The sequence below is a fragment of the Dermacentor albipictus genome, chromosome 5 (assembly GCF_038994185.2).
Source record: "Dermacentor albipictus isolate Rhodes 1998 colony chromosome 5, USDA_Dalb.pri_finalv2, whole genome shotgun sequence".
Lineage (NCBI taxonomy): Eukaryota > Metazoa > Arthropoda > Arachnida > Ixodida > Ixodidae > Dermacentor > Dermacentor albipictus.
In genome coordinates this window covers 90,664,876-90,686,894 of record NC_091825.1, presented here as the reverse complement: position 1 = coordinate 90,686,894, position 22,019 = coordinate 90,664,876, and the positions used below count along the sequence as shown (strand labels likewise).

The following is a 22,019-nucleotide window of genomic DNA, read 5'->3' as shown; positions in this document are numbered from 1 at the left end:
CCTTACGGCCAACACTATCGTACATAAAATATTTGCATTTTTACATGCTCCACAAATACATGGGAACAATGTATGCAGTTGTACAATTTACCTTGCTACCAACAAAAAACTGCCGAGAAACTCAACACCTCTTTATACTTCGGGGTCCATATAAATTATTGACGCCTACTGTACGCGACGGTGACCGCCATGTAAATAAGTATGCTTCTCCTTCTCTGTGACCCGTAAAGTGAACAAGAAATGTCGACGAGGCGAACAAAGCGATAAGACAAGACGGCCCACTCAGACTGGTTAACGCAAAAGGCGACTGGACAAAAACATTTCCTTCTAAGCACTGGGTGCGGTGAATCCAAAAGTGAACCCCAAAAGCAGACTTTCAGAAAGTGGCCCGTTGTTGATACGTGTAAGAGATGCGGTATTGTAGCTATCGTAAATACGGCGAGCGTGAGTAGCTGAATACTTGGCCTATAGCCTCCGGCGCAGGGCATTTCTGGCAGTTAGGGCGTTACGGGAGATGAATAGCTGAGCCATAGTGCTGAGTAAAGCCTACGCAAAGTTTCAAGGTATATTTAGAGGGCTCGTGCGACTTTTTCTTCCTACCCATGTTGCGTGATATCCCGAATGGAAGTTTAGGGTCAAGTAAATAGTGGCGACAGTGTTAGTGGCGTAGCTGAGTCCCGTATCTTGCTATAATGATTTGCACGATGAGTTAGTTAGGGTTATGATCTAGTAAATCTCCTGGTGAAATGAGAGAACTTGAGGCGTACAGGTCGCACAGTTCGCCGAACAGTCATCCGTTTAGACCAAGTCAATGGGTGCCAAGGGAACAGAAATGCAGGACACATTGGCGCAGGTTTATACGGAGGAATCTGTTCATTAACAAGGGTAATGAAAAATAGATGACAGATGCCTTAATCCGGCAGTACGCTAATATAAAGTAGATTACCAGGCGTTATTACTGCGCACCAGGGAATCAGTGTGAGAATTCTTTTGTATGCGAGCCATCTCACATTGAGGTAACCGAAGCCTATAGAATTGCTCCCGGTATCCCGCATGAGCTTGAGCACCGCTCCAAGAATATTACTTTAGGAGAGTCATACAGGAAGCTCAAGCTTCCTTAAAAAGTTAGTGGAAAAAGTATTTATTTACTGTAGAAACACGGTTCATTACGCGACGCGCCTAATGAAGCGCTTATAGGACGCCAATATGCGTGAAGCACTTGCAATAGCACGTTCAAAATTTAGAAGGGAAAAAGCTTTTTAAAAGCTGATAAATGGTGTCTGTATGGTGATCGACCGCAAGGGTAACGCTTGTCCAACTTCGCAATGATATTAGAGTCTTCGATAGGCATCCCGTACAAAATATTTTATTCGCATTCACGGAAGCTGCTCATGAACAGCTACATTTGCATTAAATGCAAATTAGAATTATTTCCATGTTTAGGGCACCGCAGTCACACGCGCACTTTCAAGGACAATCGAACTCAGAGATAACTGAAATTCACAAGTTCCATTGTCTCCTTTCCGCAAGATCGTGGAAGGGAGCCACTTGGGTACGCACACTACTAGGGTCTCTGGTTTCAATGGTCGCTGAAAGCGAATGTGTTACCGTGATATATTGGATGTAATGAACTCAATGATACGGCCACAAGGCTAAGTATATTGCACTGCGTGCATGTTGAGCTATAATATTTATGAACACCTTATCTAATTTATGACAATTAGATAAGGTGCTACGTCATTGACAAAACTTCAAAAATGCTGCAAACGTTTCTCCGAGTGCTATTTGTTGTCATGTCTCAGATTAATAAACTTCGTGGGCATGACAGACGGTAGATTGACGACTTCCGTTCATAATAAAGGGTGTAAAACGAGACTAATTGAAGAGTACAATATTTTATTTTCAGTTTATGTATTTCGTTCTTACTTTGTACAAAAGATATATGTCTAAACAAGAGGATATGTAGCGTCCGTGGCAATGCCGCACTGGTTGTTCTTGTCACGTGACATGTAAATGTACCCCTTTGCTCCCCACTCTTCGGCCCAGCTGTAATGCAAGGAAATAAAAGAGTCAGCCATGGTAAATCGACTTCATACTAGTGCACTGGGAAATCACGGCAAATGTTAGTACAGGATCTTGAGACAGCCCTTTGTCCTTGAGAAGAAAGAAGATTCTTCTTGATTTAGGATTCAATTTGGCTGCTGCATTGGGGAAAGCTAATTTTTCTTGATGTGCATTCTGGCAAGGAAATGCGGTCAATTTATTTTGAACTTTGACAAAAAGAAGAGTTTTATTTTCTGTAAACAGAACTAATACAAGCAATCTTGGCATGTTTCTTCTTACCATGCATGCACAATCAACCCTTTGCCTGAGACGAAAAAATATCCTGAGCTTTAAATTAAGCTGCTGTGAGTGAGCGCCCTGCAATGTGTCCTGTGCCGTTATCTTCTGCCATAACCCACAACATGCTAAGTCTACTGTTCATAATAGATCACCAACAAGCACCAGTTGTCACTTTCGGGACGCTTTACTTGCTTACGTAGGTAATTATTAGGTTGTATTTCCTGCCTCTTCAAGAGAGAAAAATATTTATCAACGCAGTAACGTGAATGGTAATAAATGGTTCAAGATGTCTACAGATCAATGTTGGCTTAGACTTGTAGTTCTTATTTACATAAGTCTATCTGCGTGTAGGAGTCTCCGAGCACATTTGCAACCCACCACCGGAACCTTCGTTGATTCCGAATGGAAAACTGGCTGACATTGTGGTGGAAGACGGACGGAAGCGAAAACAGAGGGTAACAGTAGCGATGTCCTTATGTTTTTCGGCCAGGCTTTATAGTTCACCTATATATATTCTCGTAACTTTATATTAAAAAGATCACTTGAGAGTCGGGGAATGTCCTGGTTCTTTATGGCTTCTATCTTGGCTTCATTAACGCCGCCGCGATAAAACAAAACATTGTTGTTGTTCAGAATAAAAAGAATGTCAAAAGTTGGGAGCAGCATTGTACCTGTTTTTGACAAGCCAGTACTTGGTTCCGTTTAGAACTCCGTAGCCGACTGCAAGGACGCCATGGTCTAGTTTTTTGCTGCTGCATGCATGCTCGTCGTAGACACCTGCATTGGATGAAGAGTGTTCGTCAGACATTTTTGGAAGCCAAATGGCTACTGCCGTCATGCATTCAACCCGCCGTGGTTGCTCAGTGGCTATGGTGTTGGGCTGCTGAGCACGAGGTCGCGGGATCGAATCCCGGCCACGGCGGCCGCATTTCGATGGGGGCGAAATGCGAAAACACCCGTGTGCTTAGATTTAGGTGCACGTTAAAAAACCCCAGGTGGTCAAAATTTCCGGAGTCCTCCACTACGGCGTGCCTCATAATCAGAAAGTGGTTTTGGCACGTAAAACCCCAAATATTATTATTATTCATGCATTCAGTGACAAATAAATAAATGAGTGCTGTCATGTTGTTGTCTCTGCTGTGCTGTGCTATTCATGATAGTGTATACTTCCTAGTAACGAGAGCGTATCACGACAACAAAGTTTACAAAGAGCAGATGACATAGGTATGAAATGAGACCCGTCAGGTTGATAATGGCGAAATGGCTTGATTTGGTTAGTTTTCAGGCGCGATATGTGAACAAAACAGAGGACTCTCGTTGTATTAGCGTGCAAGAAAAAGTGAGGTCTGAAAGGCGCGATCTTTTTGGGCATAACATTGCTCGATAAATTTTCCACTCATTGCTCAATGAGCGTCATTAGCGCACAACTGTCCTATGGCTGCACCCGTTATTGTTCATTGATGTGTTGCCAAACAGACATACGCACGTACAGCTATATATATATATATATATATATATATATATATATCTATATATATATATATATATATATATATATATATATATATATATATATATATATATATATATATATACTGTACATAATGACCACATAGAGCCAACGGACAATGAAGCCAAGGGCCGCATCGGGCAAAATAACTATTTTAACCACCGCATTACGCGTGCGTTGCATTATGAATTGGGCTATATACGGCCATGACTATCAATTCATCCTCTAACTTAGTACTTATGTTTGCTAGATATAGCCCTAGGAGCGGTAGTCAGTGCCACTAAGAGCCAAAGTGACATGCACAACGGTTATCAAATGCTCACCTGTTACGTGACGCCATCGAGCAAAGAAAGGATGTTCCACATTCACCCACTTTGACTCTGAGTGGCACTGGCTAACACTCCTAGAGCTTGCTATAGTAAATATAAATACCCAATTTAGTGGACGAATTGATAGCCGTGGCCATAGCACAATTGATAGTGTAACGAACGCGTAAAGCGGAGGTTGTGGGTTAGACTTCCACCGGTGACAAGTCATCCTTTAGTCCACTATCATTTCCCGTCTTCTTCATTGTTAACTACACACCAATTTAAACACCAGAAATAACTTTCCCCATGCTTTGCTTGGCGTCATTGTTGGTTGGCTTTATGTGGTCGTGATTGGGAAAATCGAGCCCTTAGGTTCCCCTTCTTTTCTTCTTCTCTCTTTAAACACACACACACACACACACACACACACACACACACACACACACACACACACACACACACACACGCACGCACGCACGCGCACGCACGCACGCGCACGCACGCACGCACGCACGCACGCACGCACGCATACGCGTCAAACAATACACAACATGCGTACTTGGATAGTGCGCAGCTAGGGGCCGTTGAGTAATTTATTATGTACGACAATAAGGACAGGCATTGTCGGGACGAAACAATAACACCGATAGCGTTTCTGGACAATACTTATGAATATTTGAGTAGCTGTATCAGCAAGGATACCATCAATTGTCAGTGGCTCACGTGGATCTGGCGGTGACTCAATGCAACTGACCTCCGCCAAACTTTTTTCTTTTTTTTTCGGTGGTGATCATGGCACCCGCGTTTTCACGTAGCGAAAGGCACAAAAGCTCAACGCCCCAAACACATCGATTACAGTATGTGCTATAGAAGCAGCAAAATCTTATTCGAAATTAGACGCTTTATAGGCGACCAGAAAGACAAAAGGAAAAAAGAAAGGGTGATCAAGAGTGAAGAAATCCCTACAGCGCCTAGCATTTCTAGTATTTTACATTGAACAACAGCGCACGTTGACGACCGACGAATAGAAAACACCGCAATGAATAAGCCGACCATGTACACATGCTGGTTGCACAGTACCAAATAAAGAGAAGAGGGTCCACGTGCGTCAGCGAATCATTACCTTCACGCTTCAAGTACAAAAATAACTCATTTCGAAAGGAATTGCGCAGGCGGGCATTTTTTTATATGGTTAACTTTTTACTTAAGGTATCATGGTCAGAAATTCCATAACTTTTTTTTTTACTTCAGTGGTATTCCCGCCGTTTGTTTGTATGTTGTTTGTTTGTTTGTTTGTTCTGGTGTTATTTTTTTAACCTGGGCGGTCTTTCTGATTGCGTGTTACAATTTGGCTTACATATTTACCGTAAATACTTAACGGATTCATTTTCATAAATGAAGTTTAGCGCTCGTTCTGTGTGAATTCTTTATTTTCCCTAGTTGTTCACGCTCCTCGTAGCGATCAACCACTGCCAACTTGCCCAACTTTCCGTTCTATTGAGCTCTATTAACAGCTTGTGGTGATGGTGGGGCTAACGCTTAATCTTTCAACACATCATCATCAGCAGCAGCAGCACCATCAGGGTCATCGTCATCATCTTTATGTCTACTGCAGGATGAACACGTCAGCGGTCTCGAAGTATACACTGTCTAGCGCTAGCTGACTGCGCGCTATGCCTACAAATTACATAATTTTATCACACAAACCAGTTGTCTGCCATCCATGACTGCGCTTCCCTTCTCTTGGCAGCCACTGCATAATTATAATAGACCACCAGTTATCCACCCTACGCATGACATGACTTGCCCAGCTATATTCTTTCCTATTAATGTCAACTAGAATGTCTGCTACTCCTGTTTGCTCTCTAATCCGCACCACTATCTTCCTGCCTCGTGACATTAAGCCGAGCAGTTTTCGTTCGATAATTCCTTGCACGGTACTGAATTTCTTTTCAAGCCCCTTTTGTTAGCCTCCGAGCTTCTGCCGCACGCGTTAGTACCGGTAGAAGGCAGTGACTGAGCACATCTTTATTTAGAGGATAGCGATCTGCCGCCGGAAGGACTTTGGAGAGGCGAAAGTGGTGATGAGTGATTCCAGTTAAGTCAATACAACACGATCACAGTGCGGCGACGAGGACGTACCGATGGACACCGAAAACCAGATTTTCTAGCTATTAACTGTTGTTTCGGCAGCAGAACGCAGAGCGGTTGGTCTCAGCTTTCACTGCCAGCAGGCCACTATTGTGCTTGCTACTCTATACTCTTGTGAAAGTGGTGCTGGGCAGGAAAGGAGTGATCAAGAAGAACAGAAAAAAAGTGAGTGATGCCAGTGCACGTAATTGTGGCTGCCTTCAATGTAATCAACAGAATCATCATCATTGACATTGCGGCAGAATTTATGAAGTGTCTCCTCAACGAACGAAGCGGCTTTTTTGATCATGAATGTGCCGTTTGCGCCAGGTCAGGCGCTCGAAATACTCTTATGATAGTGGTCGGCTACCCATGTGTTTAATCAGAAATACAAGCTAATATCCAGCACAGCGACCAATGTTCAGATATCGAGCATTTGCCAGGCCACTGCTTGTCATCGCAGTATAAACGTGTCTTTCTTTTTTGGTGAGAGAGATGAAACGGATGTAACATGAAAGCAATTACGGTTATCTTTTACAACGTAAGAAGCCTGGGATCGTGTTAATTAGGCCTTCTTTTCGTTCAATTCTATTCTTTCGCTATTATTCATCTCGCTGGGTGGCCAACTTCGGCGACAGCGGGGGAGTGGTTTTCGGCCAACTAATGACCTAACACGGTCTCTCATGAATACTCACCTGTCCTGTAAAATTGGAACGAGCGGTGGCTTGCATCAATGGCGACGGAAACTGGTCCAACTGTTGCCACGGCATTCTTCAAATCTTCTTCCGAGCCTTCCTTCACGCGAACCATTCCAGTCACCGTGGCTCCAACGTCGGCTTTCTTGAACTTGCACTGCTCGTCCTGGGCGTAGAACGATGCACCTTCAGCGGCAAATCAATGCCGTGTATTGTACGCATCTCGTCGTAACTGGTACAAAAATATGTTATGTTGACACGCTAAGTGCTGTTCCTACTGCGCAGCATACGCTAAGTATATATTAAAGCGAAAGTCTTAAGTGGCTCGTTGCAATTGCTCATATCCGGAAAAAGTGGCATCTAGTCCAGTGATACAAAAAAGTAGACGAGTAAAAAAAAAAATATCAGCAGCAGCAATGGCAGATACGCGAATAGGCGGCGTCTAGCCCAGTGATGCAAAAAAATATACGATGCAAAAAAATATCATCATTAGGAATGACTCATACGCCCATAAGCAAGCAATTACGCAATGGCTGAATATGCATGAAGAAACGAAAGACAAAAAGAACGAAGAAAGGAAAGAAAGAACGAAGAAAGCCCGAAAGAACAAAACAATGAAACAACGAAATAAGGAAAGAAAGAACAAATAAAAAAGTACGAAGAATGAACGACTGAACGAACGAAAGAAAGTAAGAAATAACGAAAGGAAGACGAAAAGAAAGAGAGAACAACGAGCATCTATGCAGTACATTAGGTGCTCGCATGTGTCCTTGAGGAGGTCGACCTACAGCGAAATGCGTTTACTTTACACTGGAGCTCGATATGTCTTGCAAGAAGTCGGATCCCTCCGATCGTATAACCTACTGCATTATACCACGTGTGCAGCAGGCTTTCGCCTTCACGTGTCAAAGAAGCATAACACGCTGTCGATTTTTTTTCTTTCTACACAACGCCAGATTCAGTGCATTGGTGGTGCCAACAAATGTAGGTGTTCGGGTTTCTTCACCTTACGAAGGTTATTTCTTCGTATTTCTTTGCTGCATTATGATACTCGGTTCTCTTTAAAGCCACTTTTGGAAGATATATACGAAATTCCGTAAGGATCGCGAAAGATAATCTTGATTCGCATATATAACTCGATCTCCATAGCCGGCGCATGGCTTTAGTTGACAAAAAATAGCGCTCTTCAATTTAGCAGTGTGTGAAATAATCATATAATTTCTGTTATCTGTAGGGTTTAAGTTCATACGAGAAATTTTGCATGCTCCACATGCAGCTGCCGTATTTTACAGCTGCCTTCTCATTAGCTCGGCCAAATGGTCCTTGTGTGTTTCATTGGCGAATACAGTTGAATGCAGAGTCTTGCGGGCTTGCAAATTCAAATAGTGCATAAATATTAGTAAGGTAAACATATGGGCTAGGCGCCGAGTCATCCACAATAAACTTACAGCGCAAAACAAAATGGTGGACGGAAGCGCGGCTCGTACTGTTTCTCCCTTGCACGTCCGCGTTTCGCTTTGCATTGCAAGTACATTATCAGCGTATACGCAAACGTGAGCAAAACAGAAATAAACATAATCACAACACCTGTTTCCCATATTTATGAGAATGCGACATGCAATCATTCCTTAGGCGGTTTCTAAGCGTGATGTAGCCGTAGACGGAAGTTTCTGAACCTAAATTAGACCACGCATGCAAATGCAAGTGAATCTGGATACGCAAGAAAAGCTCTGGTCGTATTCACTGAGTTGATTTTTAAGTTAAGGCTAACACTATATTTTGGATGTGGAAGTAGATGCAGCGAGAGCCCTAACCGATAGTCTTATTTCTGCATGGCCCTTCTTTGAGATGTATAAGAAATCTAGCTTGATCACGTACGCAATTTAAAATGCAATCTTATGACTGTGACATGATTCAAGCTAAATTTATTGTATTAAACCACTTTAAGCCCTCTTTTGAATTAGAGACACAAATTTATGTCTTAACTGCATTTAGTTCGTTTCTTTGCAAGTGCTTTTCAGGTAAGCCATTTCTGCTTTCTGCTACAATACGATAGCGGCATTGAGTGCTTAATATACTTTGGCACTGCACTTTGCGCTAGTCGAATGTAATGCGCTGTTTAAAGGTTGATTCCGCAGGAACCCGGTGTCTTGAGCTTTCTTGGCTCATATATTTATGTCCAGAGAGGTTATGTTTTTGTATAGATGAAGCGGCATCTCATCTAACGCCGTCTCCGTCGAGAAATTTGGCGAAAACATCCGAAGCTGCATTACAGGGGCGAAAATCCGCACTCTACGAGGCCACAGCATCTGTTGCATTATAAATTTAAAGCGCGTATTTAAGGTATGCTTGGTTGTGGGCTGAGTGCTCCGTTTGACAAACAGATTAAAACAACGGCGCGTAAATTAGTTTGCAATTTCAGGTCGGCCACGCTTCTTAAAGACTGCGAAAGACACCGAAAAGTGTACCTTGGATTCTCACATTTCTCACGCTCTTGTTTGTAGAATTGAGGAGACTTGAAGATTAAGTATGCGAATTACCTTCCCGTTTTTGTTATGGTTATATCTTTCATTCGGTGCATAAATAGCAATTGAGCGACTGGCGCCTGTTTGCAGCTGACCAATTTATCGCGATATTTTCAGAGCACCACTGTAGTCTAATTTCGAGCACAAAGCCAGCATGGACTGATGAAGCCGCCTATGTATTTAACGTGGCAAGTCACGAGGGTGACACGCCACAAAATTTGCGGGCACCGGTCACACACAACGAATGGAACAGGATGCGTGCCCTTGACCCCGTAGCAGGTCATATTTGTGAAGGAGGGTTTCCGCACCTTTTCTTTTAGTTTAATTCAATACCATTCGTACTTACGCGACCATGGTATGGGTAGCTCTTCTCGGTGTCGATCCCGCCGTTGGCTTTTATGTAGGTGAAGGCATTCTCCATGCTTCCACCGTTGCAGCCATTGTTGCCGTAATTTCTCGAACAATCGACGAGATTTTGCTCGCTTAGGGAGACCAACTTACCCGTCTTCTTGAAGTGCTGACCTTCTAGTGATCCCGTCTGGATACCGGTAAAAAAAAAACGTAACCCAATGAAGCTCACAAACAAACCTAAACTGAAAAACGATCTCATTTTCACAGCTAACAATAAGGTGCCGCATGTAAGAAGAAAAAAATAGAGCCACTGTATTCATAACTACATAAGACGGACGCTCGTAAATAAGAAAATATTTTCTTATTTTTCTCTTTCTTTTTTTTCATCGCTCATCGAAATGATGGGATGCTTGGATTTGCTTCCACGTCAGTAGAGAGCGAGCACAACTTTATATTTACAAAATTTCGAATGATTAGCGGGGATTGGCTACACCCGTTCGCTTATGCACAGGAGGTGACCTTGGTCCCGTGGACGGAGGCGGCCTCCAGTAAGTAAGTTGTAGTTTTGGCCATGGTGCCAAGCAGCACCGCTATAGCTGGCTCAATATTACGCACAGTAAGCCTCGCACAGCTTGGTGCGAGTTCAATCAAAGCAAACATCCTCAAAAGGACTGTAACAATCTCCTTTCAAGAAGCAAACAGGAAGCTAGTCCGAGCCGTCTTCGTTTGCGGATGTAGCCTTTGTTGACACATTGCCTCTTTCTTTTTTTACCCTTCTATTTGCTATCCTGCCTTTCGCTTCTTATCGGTGACCCCGTCTAAGACATTTCACCTCAGTGTTGCCTTATAGATAAGACGCACGTGGCATCTGCCAGTCAAAGCAGCCTAGCGGAGCGAATGTGTTCTACTGTCAAATTATGTTCTCTTGCTATGATTGCCGGAGTGGTTGACAGGCAAGATCTTGCACCGGCTCACCGCGAGCCCTGAATTTGAATTTTCGCGGGGCAACGGCGGACATTCATTTCTTTGTAAACTTCTAGAAGCGCATTGGAATGTTGGCGACCGGCACTGACAACCTTTGCGGATTTCAAAACGACTAGGAGAGGGAGCCCTGTGACACCTACGGTTGTTAAAAAAATTTCGTGGTATGGCGCACGGAATCACGGACGTCTCGAATAATGAGCTTCGCATTTCGTTCACTGAGTCCAAGCACGTAAGATATGCGTGAACAGCAAAAGTTGGAGATAGTTTTACGAACGCGCATACTGTCTGTTTGGCTTCGCTAGTACTCTAATATCCTGTGCGTTACATTGTCGTCGCATCAAAGTCAAGACCCAAATATGGGTATGTGCATTGAAGACATCTGGGATGACCCAAGGTGATCACTTCAGTCCACTTTTTTCCTTACCCCCAGCGCAGGGTGGCAAACCGGACACTCGCCTCGTTGACCTCGCTAGTTTTGCTCTCTTCGCTCTCTCTCTCCCTCTATGCGTCACATAACCACGTGAACAGGGCTAACGCGTGCACGAGAAGTCGATATTTTTCTCACCGTACTGAATGCCCAGCAAGAGCCACATTGTCCTTGATTCTTGACAGGAGTCACGTAACCTTTCTTGCGCCAATCTACTGATTGAGGTAGATCGCCATCATCGACATTTTCCGGTGGCAAGTAGGTTGACCAGCCTGAACTGGCATCGCTAGGCTTGTAGCAGTTAGTAAGCTGAACGAACTCGTGGTGAAGCTGCACAAAAAAAGGGCGACAAAGCAAATTCGAATATTCGAAACAACACAATAAGAATGATTTCCCCGTGCTGCTTTACTAGCAATGATGAGTGTTATCATCAGCCTGACTGAATTCGGGACATCACTATGCGGTCTTTATAGCGACACTGCTACGCAGTGAATGACCAGCCTCTGTTTCATTTTAAATAGACTGTGATTGTTCGCACTAAGGCCTATAGCATGCGTGTTGATGCCGTAGTGTATCATAAACGTCTAAAGGCCACTGTCTTCCTTATTGTGGTGTGGCATAACTAGTACATTGTACTTATGGCACGCAGCCTTCGCTGGCGGCGAGGTTCAAAATCATAGTGCTTCACCAACACCCTGGATTTGCTACGTTTCGTCTAAGGGAGCGATGAGCGCTACACGTATCCTACAGACAGGGTTTTTACCTCGCCCATTCTGCATTTTTCGAATAACCGCTTTCCGTTGGGCGTTTGTTAAACACGTCTTATGACATTGTTACGCTACTTTCACGCATGTAAGCGCTCGTTGCACCAAACCTCCAATGGCCGAAAGCTTGGCATTCTAGGCGAGCGGCGTCTCTAGAACTGTTTCTGTGCAAATTGACAGTTATTCTCGCGTTAGATTCATCAGATGAAAACAAAAGCCAGGAGAAGGTGGTCAAGGCTTGTGCTTGGGTAATTTTCCATGTTTATAGGTTTGCGCAAGCTTCGCAGTGATTCCTAGAGCGCAGGTGTTAGATTGATCTGTCCTACACTGAACGACGCATATCTCTTCGTTTAAACGGTATAGCGGTATATTTCACATCGCATCTTTTGAAAACATTGGATGCATTTATTGGTTATATTCCGAGAGATGGCCTTCCAGCTACATTACACAGGTGCATCGTTTTTAGTTTTTAATCGATATGTGGCAGCCTTCGTTTTCTTTGGTACACGATAGAAGTGTGGATGCCAGCATAACGCTATAAAAGTTTTCGTTGGCAGTGAGTGCCTAATGATTCTTTCTCTTTCTCCAGTGTTTTAGAGCTACCTACCATGAAGCCATAATAAGTAGAAAAAGTTCGCGGATAAGTTTGGTGAACGTAATTTGAGACTGTTTTCTATCTCACATAAACTGTAAGTATGTGCACCATAAATATACAAACATAAGTATATATTTACGCAGCCTCGCTCCAAGTGAATGTAGAAGTAGTAGAAAGTAAATAGTGCTCCAAAGGGCTAAGGGCCGTTCAAAAGTCCACGTAAATTATAAAATATTTCATGCAAAAGCAAAGTATACTGCTTTGTTAGTTCTGTCCCCTATAGCATTACTTATCAGACCGTTTGCCCTATGTCAAGATGAGCAAGTGACACATTAAAGACCCCATGCAACACGGACGCAACATTGCAAAAGGAATCTGCGCACTTTCATCGTACTCACCATGTCGCCGAACTGGTTCATGCCGAGGCTGTACGACACGAGGCCTTTCACGTATTTCTCATTGTGTCGTGCGATGAACAGACTGTTTTCTGTGAATATCTTCAATCTCAGAATTTCTTCATGGGCAGATGTGTAGTTTCTACCTAGTGGGAAAAGTAATACATTTTCGCTTATCTACGAATTTTAATGTCATTCCATGCAATGAGCATATTTAATTAAAGGGAAAAAAAGAAGTTGCATTAAAGGCTTTATTATTGTACTGGTCAGGCCTGAAAGTACCTTTACAATCGTTCGCTACACACACTGTCTGATGCAGTTCTCAGACGAACGTTATAATACTTATTCCAAGCTCACTTGCTCCACAATTTTCGGTTCATAACAATGTCGACTGATATCTTAAGAAAATCAAAGGGAAGTAAACTACAAGACACTCACCGTGCTTTGTCTTGAACGCTTGCCATTCTGATCGGATTACTTGTTCCGCTGTCACAGCGAATGCCACAGCAAGCGCCGTGGACAGCAGGAGCATGTGCAGAATCATGGCTGATGGAAAAAGCCCCTGCAGGAGATGAGGTTGCCATTATCGAGGTAGTACGTGGCTCGTAATGTAAAACAAAGCAATGCTATTATTCGCATGTTCGCGTATTGCGATACAGCGATACTTTGCAAAATGATCTGCTCTGGCACGAGATCAAATTCGTATTCTTGCATGCTCGTATATTAAGCATGCTCCTACTATCGTCTGAAAATGAAGAGCTGTGTGATCGACTAAAAGAAATGCGACTGAAAACTGGTTAACATAAACAATTCTATTTATTCTGTTAATAAACCAAGCTTTTCGCCCCCCAAATAAATTCTGTAAAGAACCACGAATTCGATCTCTCGTATTCATCTTATTTTTATCGTTCATGCATCGACTGTAGAGGCTGCATGGAGAACTCAAGCAATAAATTTTAAGCAATGTCTGGAACCACAACTAAATCAGTTAAGTTGTCAGGACTTGTCCTGAAAGACTTTATTATGAAACGTGTGGTGCGATAAGATTACTGTATACCAAGGCGAAGTTATTTAGAGGCGAATTTTGCGGGCATACAATAAAGATTCAACAATTCATAAGTGCGTGCGCCATTAAGTGGCCACTCGTCATTAAGTTTTTTGTTGTTGTTATCCTTCTTGAGATCATCATAAGTACACCGGCTGTTGTGGTGGTTGGTAGCACGACCTACCCCTTTTTAGTTGCTCATTATATGGATAAATGAGTCATATTGTATCTCGTGATAGCCAATCGTGTGCTTTCTCTTCATGTCTACAAAAGCTAAACAGGATACAAATAAAACTGGAGGGGGGGGGGGGGGGAGCGGCGAGGGACTTCAAATGAAAAAAGTCTCAATGCAGGTTTTACGACAGTATAACGCAAGAGTACATATCGTGGAAATTTCGTACGCAATGGGAATTGATGTTGTATGAATGCATTTTGCCCATAGCTGGCTATCCAAGATGGTTTGGAATCGCGCAAGGTTTTACCAGACGGCCAAACGTGGATCTGTAAGGTGAACAATTGTGTGCGACAGGAGTAGCAAGATGACACTGACGCGAACGGCGATAGTAGTATGACGGCGACGGCATATTGACCAATTTGTTGTACTACGAAAAACAAGCGTTTCAAATTGATGGCCTATGACCTGGGCAGATACCGAAGACAGTACAACGTCGCACAGCATCTACGTAGCTTAAGTAGCTGCTAAGAGTAAAGTACTGGGGCACGTGAACCGATTCCGAAAGAGGGGGGGGGGGGTAGGAGGTGGTTCAGTATAACATGGCATCTTTTAGCACTGGCTGCCACTGACGAATAATGTGAAGAGTCCGGCGCACTCTCGCTTTTAAAATCAACTTGTTGCTGTGCGGACGCACAGGAAAGCCAGCATGAACGACAGCACGTGATCCGACGTGATGCATATGCCAGAGCTAGTTGGTGTTGGCAAGAGAGAAGTGCAGGTGCAATTGAGGCCCATCGTAGATGGGCTATCTTTGCGGAATCTTCTAGTGGGAATGACATACTTTCAAAGAACTACTTCAAAATATAAACAGCTCGTTTTATGCTAGTTCTTCAGTGCGTGTCATAGTGCCTGACACTGTCAATGTTACTTTAGCATGTATAGCTAGCGATTGAATTACTGCTTCATTGCGTCTGTTTATCATTTGCTACGTTTATCAAGTGATGTTACTTATTCACGGTGCTTTCTAACTCTAATAAAGACTAAGAAAAAGGACGTGCGATATTGACCTATTGGTTAGGGCCTCGGGCTGCTGTGGTGGCAAATGGCACTTCAGCCCCACTATCGGACACATCAGCAAGTTCTCTTTATTTTTTTGAAAAATTGCAAAATTATGGCATGAAAAATTTTGCTAATGCCGTGTGCCTGGAACGAGCCAAAAGTTATTCGTAATAAGAAATCTACGTGGATGATTGTTCCAGGCCGAGCAGCGCGCGAAATAGTTCACCATTAAACATGATGCTGTCTCTAAAATGCTCCCTTACAGGATTATCTATTCGTATGATGAGAGTACTGTGGAACCGTATACGTACCTGTCAATGAGTGGTTCGACGACGTCTTGAAATGCTGCTTGGAGCAAGTGTTCCCTCTTTTAAAGGCGGCCAGCTCCTGCCACGAATGTCTTACCTGACTTCCGTGGGGGCGTAACACGTCAGGATCTCTTTTACGAGAGGAGGAGGAGAAGACGCGTTGAGGTTCCTAATCTTGCACAGCGCCCATTGTTTCCAGCTCCTTTTCGAAGTGCTTCCGCGAGTGCTTCTGTGCGGCTTCCGCGTGCGGACGCACAAAAGTGGCAAAACTGCAGTTCACCTGTTTACCCAAGGCGATAAGCAATTCTGTTTACACTCTATGTCGAGCTGGAGCGTCTGTAAATATGGCGTGCCCGATTTTCCTTATCATGCGCCATATTGCGCGTTCTCCTCGGATAACGTGATTCTAAAGAATGTGAGACCTGTCTGATCCAGGAATTTTTAATACGAATTTGTTGTATGTAGGGGAAAATGTCAATCTCCGCCCCTGAATAGGGCATTGAAACCCTGCTTTAATCACTGCGTTAGGAATTCGAAGAAACCAGGGTGCTTTTAAATCTGGAGCTTATCTACAGCCACCATCGATGCTTTTAGTTATCATGAACTGTGGCCTCGGCATAGTCAAAACAATGACGAGGTCGTCGAAGCACCAGCACTGGCGTCGAACATGCGTAGGGAAACAAACTGCTGATATGTGCAACTGGCGTCATAAATATGTGAAAAGCACGACACATACACACACAGGCACACACACAAACAGTTTTCAGGAAGTCCAGAAAATATGTCCTAGATTACGTGTCCCAGGCCAGCTTCTGGCTCCAGATAGAATATCGAGGACACAACTGTGATTGATACATTGCTCTTTCGGGTATCGCCAACAACGTCCGCGGGAGAACGGAGACCTAAAGACGCCATGCAATACGAGGACGTTTTTTTGAATGACTCACAGTTTCACTTGTTGGCAAAGTGAAAAGGAAGACAGAGGTTGGAAGAAAAGGCCAAACGCTTTCTCGCTGCTGGAAGTGTTTACCGAAAATCGTAACTATATATACAGGATCGAACGCCGGGACAGCTGACCGCGGGATAAACGTAAACATGCTACCAGCATGACAGCAGCCAACGAGGCCGGTGCGCGCTCGGAGTAGAAGGCCGATATGTGCGTTGTCGGCTTGAAAGTACATAGCTGAATTCAGGAATGCGATAGCTTTTGCAGGGCTTCGAGTGGCTCGGGACAGGACCCGCACTGGGCGCTTCACTTTGCACAGCGCAACAAACCGCCTCCAGTGCGCCCGATGCCAAGACGCGAAAGTGCGCGTAAGTGATCGTGTCCCCCGTAAGCGATCGCTCGAGGATGCCTGCTCGTAGCGATCACGTCGGCAAATGGCGACATAGGTGAGTTCGCGTTTTGTCATAAGTTGAGGAGACACAAAAAAGTAGGATTTCGGGTACATCTCATACCCATAAATGTTTTCGCTGAGATACTTGCATGAGCTTCGTTTTCAGAAAGCTTGTAACAGCATGGGATAAACGGGCTAGTTGGTTTACTCGCCTCTTGAAACTATAAAAACACACAAAGACGAGAACGAAGAGAGTGGCACGAAGGAACGAAGCACCTCGTCCTGTGCCTTCTCTTCGTTCTCGTCTTTGTTTGCTTTTATAGTTTCAAGATTCACAAATTTTGTTTCGGCTGAGGGTGCTTATCTTTTGCCCCTGTGCTTAATGAGCTTCATGGCAGTATACGGTTGGGGCATGAAAATTGCCGCCGTTTGTGATCAGTGAAAGGTTTCACACAAAATAATAACATTGGTCGATCAATAGAGCAATACGCTAATGTGCATGTGGTCATTACTCAACCAGTGCATTCCTTTACCATCAACGGCCTATCGTTCGAACACATCAGTTTCGAGCTACCGCCCAAGCATACGACGGAGAGAGGGAGCGAACACATATTAGCCACAACGCTTCGGCTAACTGCCGAGGTGTTGCGACACGGCAGGAGTTATTAAAAAAAAAGGAGTTACATATCACCCATATACGCGAGAGATGTGAAAAGCAATACCACCAGAGGAAGGCGAGTCGAAAAGGCACCGCGATGTGTGGTGCAGAACCAAAGGGCAGAGCGTATACAACTTCTCGGACTGCAACTTGCGCGGAACGCGATCGAGGTAGAATGCACGCATGAGAACATGGCGCGCTGTTCAGGTCCGAGAACAAGCCTTCACGGGACACACGCACACACAAAATAAATCTTCAAATGGGTTGCCGTCCCTGGTATCGCACCGCGTCGCAAGGCAGAACGCTGCGTTAGAACCGTACAAGATGACGCTAGAAGTTGTGCAATCCGAAGGTGACCGTAGCCAGTCGGCTGAGTGAGGTAAAAGTCCTCAAGCGCCAGCGTTGCATTACATGAAGTTCCCACAAAAATGGCGGCGAATGCTCATTGCCTATTTCAGTCGTATGTTAGCCAGAAAATTTCGGGAGACTAGCCAGACCAAAATTGGCAGCCGCGGATAACCCGAAGTGGAAAATCTAGGAGGCTCATTCTTTCCACGCTTCTGTTCTGCACAGTTTCGCTCTATGAGTCTGGGCTACAAGGAATGAACTTTCAGCACTAATATTTTCATGCGGTGCGGGAAGATGCGGCGGCATGATGAGCAATGTTCATTGTCATGCGCCAGATGAAGTGAAAAAGAGGCGGGCCCCGCCGGAAGCTTGCCGCGTTGCTGCGAGCGTATATGCACTGTAACAAGCTAAGAAGCTGCTGCTTGCCGTATTATTTCGGTCTGATTATAGTCTGATATCATTTAAAATTTAAAACGAACGTTCACAATTGTTTATCTACGGTAATTACACTCGTCATACTTTTGTTCTAGCCATCAGTAGTAAGAAAAAGCGCTGCCAAGCACTGCTAGGCTAGAGCTGCAGGTCACATCAAAATTTCTTGAAATGGCTCTTTTATGACGTTCCCTATACCATAGGATTAAGGAATTAAAAGGAAACGGACATTGGGAATGAAATTCACACTTTATGGGGAGGGGAGAAAGAGGAGATAGGACTACACTAAAGATTAGGTCAATTAGATAGCGGCCTTCTGACGCGCGTGCTGACACCTTGTAAGGGCGCAACCCTTTTTTTTTCCTGATCTCTGATTCGTTGGACGTTGCCCTGCTACTATTCTAAGGAAATCGGGTACAAAACTTGGCTCTCTGAAAAAAATGCGGCACCTGCGGTTTCCGCTAAAAGCACCTTTCTGCTCTAAACTGCGGGAGATCGCTCGGTTGTACAAGTAGGTAATGAAGTGATCGTGTTTTCTTCAGCGTGCCCTCGCTGCAGTTTGCTTCCTGCACACACCTGCTGAGCGAGACGAGCGCAACACAGCGCTCCTGCCATTCATGTTCGGGCCACAAAGGAAGACATCCCTACTCCTATATCATGCGTAATTCTCTCCACTACCTCGGTGGCGTGACTATGGGAAAACCCCGAACATTTGCAAGAGCACCCCCATAGGCTTGACGCTGGTTTCCGATTCCGGCTTCCGCTTCGGTGGCGGAGAGGCCTGCCAGGAAACACTCATCCATCGATTATGTCATGCAAGATAATTCCAGCTTAAAAGTACAGAAATTATTACGCCAACAAGCGCTCGTAACGCGGTTGAATACGACTTGAGACTACAGCATTAGGAAATGCCACGCGACAGATTATATAATAGTGCTGTTTCATCTTAAACCACCAGAAAGATTATCTGCTTAAACATCAACACGCATTAACGCTTTTACACAGTAGTTTCTCAACATAAAGCCCCAGCGATACCTACAAATTGCTCAGAAACCCGCGAGCCAGGAAGCGTATTTACAATTGCTAGTAGGTACAGCGAAGCGTGGCACTTTCAGAGACGATGGATGTTTGCGTGTGGTTGCGCAAACGTATGAAAGAGCGGGTACGAGAGAGACAATGTTTTGACTGTTCCTCCTAGAATATACGACTCTGCCTAGGCACTATGGAGGAGTTTCTTAGCGTGTGTTGTATGCGTTTGTCCCTAGGCATGCCGGCAAAAGTCGCGGGGCGTTGTTTAGCGTCGCAAGTTGGCGGCTGGACGTAATTAAATTGACTGTCCGCTATCGCGCAGAGACATTTTTTTTATGGGAACACCCACTGGCACGCTTCGGCCTCCGCGGCCCCAACCCACGGGCCGCCTGCTTACATATAGCCTCAGATGCTCTCCTGAGGCCTCTGTTTGCCGGTTACATGTGCCCTCCTGGAGCAGTGCTTATGAAAAATGCAATCTATCTTCGCGACTCAAAAAGCGACCCGCGGCGTATACATCTGTAGAACCTTGTCCCTCCAGACACATCATCATCATCATCAGCCTGGTTACGCCCACTGCGGGGCAAAGGCCTCTCCCATACTTCTCCAACTACCGCGGTCATGTACTAATTGTGGCCATGTTGTCCCTGCGAACTTCTTAATCTCATCCGCCCACCTAACTTTCTACCGCCCTCTGCTGCTCTTCCCTTCCCTTGGAATCCATTCCGTAACTCTTAATGACCATCGGTTATCTTCCCTCCTCATTACGTGTCCCGCCCATGCCCATTTCTTTTTCTTGATTTCAACTAAGATATCATTAACTCGCGTTTTTTCCCTCACCCAATCAGCCCTTTTCTTATCCCTTAACGTTACACCTATCATTCTTTCCATAGCTCGTTGCGTCGTACTCAATTTAAGTAGAACCCTTTTGTAAGCCTCCTGGTTTCTGCCCCGTACGTGAGTACTGGTAAGACAGCTGTTATAAACTTTTCTCTTGAGGGATAATGGCAATCTGCTGTTCATGATCTGAGAATGCCTGCCAAACGCACCCCAGCCCATTCTTATTCTTCTGATTATTTCAGTCTCATGATACGGATCCGCAGTCACTACTTGTCCTAAGTAGATGTATTCCCTTACCACTTCCAGTGCCTCACTACCTATCGTAAACTGCTGTTCTCTTCCGAGACTGTTAAACATTACTTTAGTTTTCTGCAGATTAATTTTTACACCCACCCTTCGGCCTTGCCTCTCCAGGTCAGTGAGCATGCGTTGCAGTTGGCCCCTGAGTTACTAAGCAAGGCAATATCATCAGCGAATCGCAAGTTACTAAGGATTCTCCAATAACTCTTATCCCCTATTCTTCCCAATCCAGGTGTCTGAATACCTCCTGTAAGCAAGCTGTGAATTGGATAGGAGAGATCGTATCTCCCTGCCTGACGCCTTCCTTTATTGGGATTTTGTTGCTTTCTTTATGGAGGACTACGGTGGTTGTGCAGCCGCTATAGATATCTTTCAGTATTTTTACATACGGTTCGTCTACACCCTGATTCCGTAATGCCTCCATGACTGCTGAGGTTTCGACTGAATCAAACGCTTTCTCGTAATCAATGAAAGCTATGTATAAAGGTTGGTTTTACTCCGCACATTTTTCTATCACCTGATTGATAGTGTGAATATGGTCTATTGTTGAGTAGCCTTTGCGGAATCCTGCCTGGTCCTTTGGTTGACGGAAGTCTAAGGTGTTCCTGATTCTATTTGCAATTACCTTAGTGAATACTTTGTAGGCAACGGACAGTAAGCTGATCGGTCTATAATTTTTCAAGTTTTTGGCGTCCCCTTTCTTATGGATTAGGATTATGTTAGCGTTTTTCAAAGATTCCGGTACGCTCGAAGTCATGAGGCATTGCGCATACAGGGTGGCCAGTTTCTCTAGAACAATCTGCCCACCATCCTTCAACAAATCTATGGTTACCTGATCCTCCCCAGCTGCCTTCCACCTTTGCAAAGCTCCCAAGGCTTTCTTTAATTCTACCGGCGTTACCTGTGGGATTTCGAATTCCTCTAGACTATTCTCTCTTCCATTATCGTCGTGGGTGCCACTGGTACTGTATTAATCTCTATAGAACTCCTCAGCCACTTGAACTATCTCATCAGTTTAGTAATGATATTGCCGGCTTTGTCACAGCGATCACCAAATCGGTTATCGCCAGCGGCGGAGCGTAAACAAAAGGGACCGCACTCCGCAATGTCGACATGCCTAGGCGACAAACGCATACAACACGCGTTAAGAAACCTCCTCCGTAGCGCCTAGGCAGACTCACATATTCAAGGAGCAAAGACCGCCAGATTTTCTCTGGAGGCCTTTGCTGCGCCTGCGCAGAAACATCGAGTGCCATGAGGAACGCCACGCCGCGCTGTACCTACTAGCAAAGGTAAAGACGTTGCCGGGAACGCAATCCTCACAGCGGGCGTGGAAATGGCGGACGCCGTACACTCTAAGAAATGTTTACACCCTTTGGAGTGCCCCTTCTGCCATACAACAATAATCGTCATCTGCCTTGATGCGTTTCGTTTCTTTAACGCTGCGCGCCCGGTACTTTC

At 44.6% G+C, this 22,019-nt stretch overlaps 1 protein-coding gene across 2 annotated transcripts; it reads right to left on the bottom strand.

The window, feature by feature from the left end:
- Positions 1-1,879: 1,879 nt before the first annotated feature.
- On the bottom strand, positions 1,880-15,863 carry LOC139059932 (procathepsin L-like). 2 transcript variants are annotated; one of them, XM_070538561.1, is made up of 8 exons: positions 15,618-15,863; positions 13,466-13,589; positions 13,031-13,169; positions 11,412-11,603; positions 9,858-10,049; positions 6,987-7,152; positions 3,015-3,120; positions 1,880-2,046 (listed from the first exon to the last, which is right to left on the bottom strand). In XM_070538561.1, exons 2-8 carry the CDS (start codon positions 13,489-13,491, stop codon positions 1,947-1,949), a joined length of 921 nt encoding a protein of 306 aa, XP_070394662.1. In that variant the 5' UTR covers positions 13,492-13,589; positions 15,618-15,863; the 3' UTR covers positions 1,880-1,946. The 2 variants fall into 2 exon arrangements, with proteins under 2 accessions (XP_070394662.1, XP_070394661.1); XM_070538560.1 differs by having other exon boundaries at positions 13,031-13,173; positions 15,618-15,862.
- Between the last annotated feature and the right edge of the window lie 6,156 nt (positions 15,864-22,019).

What these genes read in the sequence shown, in the direction of transcription:
- LOC139059932 (XM_070538560.1), bottom strand. Translation starts at nt 13,571, where the DNA reads ATGATTCTGCACATGCTCCTGCTGTCCACGGCGCTTGCTGTGGCATTC. An exon ending in GTTCCAATTTTACAGGACAG is followed by an intron (nt 3,121 to 6,986) that starts GTGAGTATTCAT and finishes CATCCAATGCAG; the next exon opens with GTGTCTACGACGAGCATGCA. An exon ending in TACTGGCTTGTCAAAAACAG is followed by an intron (nt 2,047 to 3,014) that starts GTACAATGCTGC and finishes CTTGCATTACAG; the next exon opens with CTGGGCCGAAGAGTGGGGAG.